Raw genomic sequence first — 4,875 nt, 5'->3', positions numbered from 1 at the left:
GGGGGGGACGCGGTGGCCGCCCCTTCCCACCCAGGTACTCACTGTCTGCCTCGTGGCTTTGCTGCTGGGCCAGCTTCTCTCGCTTCCTCTTCTTTTTCTTGCCCTGTGAAATATTGCAAAGCGCTGAGGTGTGATGGGGGGACAAAGCCTGAGGGGTGGTGATGCGGCGCAATGGAGCAGCGCGCTGTGACACTGGGGGTCACGGGGACACCGGGACATGGTGACACGGGATCACGGTGGCATTGGGATACAGTGACACTGGGGTTGTGGTGACACTGGGGATCACGGTGACATCAAGGCTCATGGTGACACACGGTATCGTGGTGACAGAGGGAACTGCAGTGATGCTGAGATCACGGCGACAGGGAACACAGTGACATGGGATCACAGTGACACTGGGGTCGTGGTGACATGGGATCACAGAGGCTCCTGGTGACACTGGGGTCGTGGTGACCCAGGGCAGGTGACATGAGCCAGCATCACGGCGTCCCCAGGTCCTCAGCCCCGCCGCCCGCAGGCCCCCAACCCCACCAGATTTTGGGGACGTGGGTCACACTCACGTAGTTGTCGCGGGCTGACCACGTGGGGTAGAGCTGTGAATGCAGCTGCCGCTCCTTCCGTGCCAGCTCGTAGTACTTGGCCTGCTCCTCCCGCGACAGCGAGTGCCACTGCGAGGGGAAAGAGCGCTGCGGAGCCCGGGGACACGTGGCCAGCACTGCCAGCAGGTCCCCAGCACCACCATGGCAGCGTGCAGGCGGCTGAAGGCACGAGGGAGACGCGTACCCGCCGGCCCAGGATCTGGTTGATGGCCGCGCTCTCCTTCAGCGTGCAACTCGGCCACCACCTTGGCCCTCATCTCCTTCATGTACAGCATGAAGGCATTGAGCGGCTTCTTGATGTGGGGCTTCTTCTCCTCCTCCTTCTTCACTGTGACAGGGGATTTCCTGCAGGGAGCAACATGCAGGCTCAGCTCCCCATCCCCACCCCAATCCCATCCCATCCTCATCCCCATCCAATCCCCATCCCTGTTCCCATCCCAATCCCATCCCAATCCCACACCATCCCCATCCCCATTCCATTCCATTCCATCCTCATTAAAATCTTCATCCTTGTCCTGTCCCCATCTCCGTCCCTGTCCCCACCCCATCTCACCCTATCCCCATCCTCACCTTTAACCTCAACCTCATCCTCACCCTCATTCCATCCCGATCCCCATCCCCATCCCCATCCCATTCTGTCCCCATCTTGTCCCCATCCCTAGGGCCACCACTCCCCCCCCCCGGGGCCCCACTCACGAGCTGCTGCCGGGGCTGGCGCTGGGCTGGGCTGGCTCCTGCTTCACGATGGGTGAAACAATGGTGGGGTGTGGGATGCCCGAGGGGTGCAGCCCGTGGGTGGGTGGTGGGACCATGTGTGGGGAGAAGCGGCTGGACATCAGGCTGCAGCAGAGGGAGCAGGGTTGTCAGCCCCAAACAGGCACCAACGGCCCCAAATGTCACCCCAAATCCTACTGAGGACTGCCCAGAAATAGAGAACCTCAACCCCAACCTGCTGGGGACTGGTTTGTGGCTGAGCTTGGCACATGGCACTGTGGAGCCAGGGGACATCGCTCTTTACCCACAGAGTCACCGTGGGGCCGTTTTTGGCCAGCCTGGGCCACTGCGGTCACCCAAGGCTGGTCTGTACCCACAGGCAGGTCAGGGAGGTCAGCGCCATGGGATGTGGCCAAAACCGTGAGCTAGCTCAGGGATGCCTGAGGAGGTCCCTTGTCCCTGCTCAGAGCCACCTGGCCATGGGGACACACCGGGATGTGGGGACCCATGAGGACATGGGGACCCACCTGGACACGGGGACCCATCAGAACCCAGCAGGACACAGGGACCCACCTGGACATGGAGGCGTTCATGGCGAGGGCAGGGTAGGGGTGCCGAAAGCCGCCAGGGGGGATGGAGTACATGGGCTGTCCTTGCCTGCAAATGCACGAGCTGCAGCAGACACGGGGACAAGCCCCTTCCCTGCGCCACCGGGACCCTCAGCTGGTCCCCAGCTGATCCCAAGGGGGACAACATCCCACATTTCCGGAGCGCAGTCCCTCCCTTTCCCACCCCATCACACCGGGCTCGCTGGGAACAAAGGGGCCCATGGGACACGTGGGCTGGGGACGCGGCAGGGCTGGGGCAGGAGGAGCCCATCCTTACTGTGGCATGAGCCAGCCTAGCGGGTGTGGGATCTGACCCACGGCTCCTGGAGACAGCGGGTAGTAGGGGGGCAGCTCGGGAGGGTGCGGAGGGCGCGGGATCCCTGCGGGGGGAGCAGCGTTAAATCCACCTCACTGTGAGCACCCACCTCCCTACAAGTGCCCATCCCCCTATAAGCATTCACCTCCCTATAAGTACCCATTTCCCTTTTAGCACTTGCCTCCCTACAAGTGCCCATCTCCCTACAGGCACTCATGTCCTTACAAGCACCCATCTCCCCAAAAGCACTCACTCCCCCTATAAGCGCCCCTCTCCCTATAAGTGCCCCTCTCCCTATAAACACCCATCTCCCTACAAGCACTTACCTCCCTATGACTGCCCCTCTGCCTATAAGCGCCCACCTCCCTATAAACGCCTCTGTGCCCATAGCACCCCTCTCCCTGTAACACCCCATCTCCCTTCAAGCACTCACCTCCCGATAAGCATTCACTACTTCCCTATCAGCTCCCATCTCCCTATAAGCTCCATCTCCCTATTAGCATCCCTCTCCCCATGCACCCCTCTCCTCCCCTCACCCGTTTTGGGGTCGATGTCAGGTGAGAGGTGTGCGGGCGGCGAGCCGGGCGAGAAGTGGTCATTGCTGTAGGTGATGAGCGGCGTCAGTGGGTGCATGTGGGGTGCGTGCTGCACCACGGGGACCTTGTTGGACTGTAGGGTGAGGGAGAGAAAAGATACAGTCATCCACCCCAACAACAGCCCCCCCAAAGGCACACGCCCAAAACACAGCTCCTAGAAAGCCACTCCCAGCTGGAGCTCTGTTTGCAGCAGGGTTTGGGGCACATCTCAGTAGGGTTTGGGGTCGCATCTCAGTGGGATTTGGGGTCATATCTTAGTAGGTTTTGGGGCACATCTCAGTGGGGCTTGGAGCTGCTGCCCTTACCAGGTGTGCGGGTGATGGTGAGCGGCTGTCCTTCAGCGTGGCCCCAGCCGGCACATCCAACAGCGGCCACTTCATCTGCAGGTACTGCCAGAGCAAAGGGCTGTCAGCACAGCACCCCATACCCCACAGCACCCCACCTTACAGCACCCCATACCCAACAACACTCCACACCCCACAGCATCCCCTATTCCACAGCACCGCATCCCACAGCACCCACATCCCCAAGAGCCCAAACTCCCACTGCAGGCTCAGCTGAGGATGCCCCAAACCCATGGGGCTGATGGCACATTGCGGTGCCTCTTCTCAGCCCCATCAGCCCCCGCAGCCCCATAAAAGCAGATTTTGGGGACGCGCAGTGCCCACTGGGATGGGATTCTCAGCCACATTGCCCCAAATCAGAGGGCAAAGACATCAAACTGCCAGAATGTGAGAACCCCCCCCAAATTCAACGAGGGCCAGGAGAGAGGCATGTATGGCACTTCTTGGGGCTTTTTGGTGCCCCACCAGATCCATGTGTTCCCGGCAGAGGGAAAACATAAAGGTGCATTGTGTGGTGCTGGGGAATGCAGCTGGGATGGGATGGAGCAGCTGTGCCAGGAATTTCCCCACCAGGAACCGTTCTGAGCCTGGGCAGCTGGATGGGATGGGGAGGGAAGGGAAGGGAAATGGAGGGGAACGGGAAGGGGAGGGAAGGGGAAAGGGAAGGGAAGGGAAGAAGGGAAGCCCAGCTCGGCTTTAGGAGCATTAACTCTCCCATGTCTGGAAGGAAGCAGCCCCACCTGCATCCCCCTCACCCGCATCCAGCGCCTCTGCTCCACCCCAGCAGCCCCGCTCTGTTCCCAGTTCCTTTCTCCATCTCCAGAATCCCCTGGTGCCCCCAGGAGCTCCTCATCCCCTGAACACTGCTGACATCCCCAGCTCTCCCCTTGTGCCTCCAGTACCTCCCCTTCTCCTGTACCCCCCCATTCCGAGGGCCTTCCCTCGCCTCCAGCATCCCCATCCTTTCCCAGTATCTCCACTGTACCCCTCCATTCCCAGGTGGAGGTGACAAACGAGGCGTCCCCACGCCCCCGTGTCCACGTCAAGGTAACACAGGAGGTGTCCCCTTGTCCATGTCAGGATGACACATAAGCTGTCCCCATATCTCCATTGCGGTAGCGCAGGAGGTGTCCCTGTGTCTGTGCCAGGCTGACACACCAAGCGTCCCCACGTCCATGTTGAGGTGACACAGGACACGTCCCTTCGTCCGCGGCGGGGTGTCACATCAGGTGTCCCCACGTCTGTCTTGAGGCAGCACGAGGCGTCCCCGTGTCCTGAGCTGACGCACCAGCTGTCCCCATGCCCACGTCCGTGTTGGGGTGCCATGAGGCATCCCCGTGTCCCCACACCCGCGCTGGGGTGACGCACCAGGTGTCCACACGGAGGTGACACAGGAGCTGTCCCCACGTCCCCGTGTCCACGTAGGGGTGACCACGCAGCGCCTGCTGCGGCCCCTCGCCCCCCCGCCGCCCCCGCCCATCACAAAGGCGCTTTCTGCTCTATTCTGTAAGCGGAGAAGCCGCTGGGGGACGGCGGCCGGGGCAGAGCTGTGTATAAAAGGCTGCTTCTCATTTGGAAGCTGCTTCAGGAGGCCGGGGAGGGGAGAGGAAGGGGGACCCTTTCAAAATATACAAAGAGGGGGGAGCTGGCGAACGGTTCAGTGCTAATGTGGAAAAATGAAGCCCCCCACCCCCCTCA

General features: G+C 61.3%; 1 protein-coding gene across 1 annotated transcript in view; it reads right to left on the bottom strand.

Annotated features, from left to right (window-relative positions):
* Nucleotides 1–9: 9 nt before the first annotated feature.
* The window catches only part of TCF7L1 (transcription factor 7 like 1), a 9,902-nt gene continuing 5,036 nt past the window's right edge, over nucleotides 10–4,875 (bottom strand). Inside the window, exons 2-9 of the mRNA XM_010728218.2 lie at nucleotides 3,139–3,222; nucleotides 2,774–2,906; nucleotides 2,199–2,301; nucleotides 1,887–1,970; nucleotides 1,296–1,439; nucleotides 784–944; nucleotides 561–668; nucleotides 10–103 (exon numbers count right to left, since the gene is read on the bottom strand). Of these exons, the coding sequence (XP_010726520.2) occupies nucleotides 39–103; nucleotides 561–668; nucleotides 784–944; nucleotides 1,296–1,439; nucleotides 1,887–1,970; nucleotides 2,199–2,301; nucleotides 2,774–2,906; nucleotides 3,139–3,222 (882 nt within the window). The 3' untranslated portion in view covers nucleotides 10–38. The remainder of the gene's footprint in view (nucleotides 104–560; nucleotides 669–783; nucleotides 945–1,295; nucleotides 1,440–1,886; nucleotides 1,971–2,198; nucleotides 2,302–2,773; nucleotides 2,907–3,138; nucleotides 3,223–4,875) is intronic.

This window comes from Meleagris gallopavo, unplaced genomic scaffold (assembly GCF_000146605.3).
Source record: "Meleagris gallopavo isolate NT-WF06-2002-E0010 breed Aviagen turkey brand Nicholas breeding stock unplaced genomic scaffold, Turkey_5.1 ChrUn_random_7180001955706, whole genome shotgun sequence".
NCBI classification, from domain to species: domain Eukaryota; kingdom Metazoa; phylum Chordata; class Aves; order Galliformes; family Phasianidae; genus Meleagris; species Meleagris gallopavo.
The sequence above is the reverse complement of the archived record's forward strand: the minus strand, read 5'-3'. Positions and strand labels throughout refer to the sequence as shown.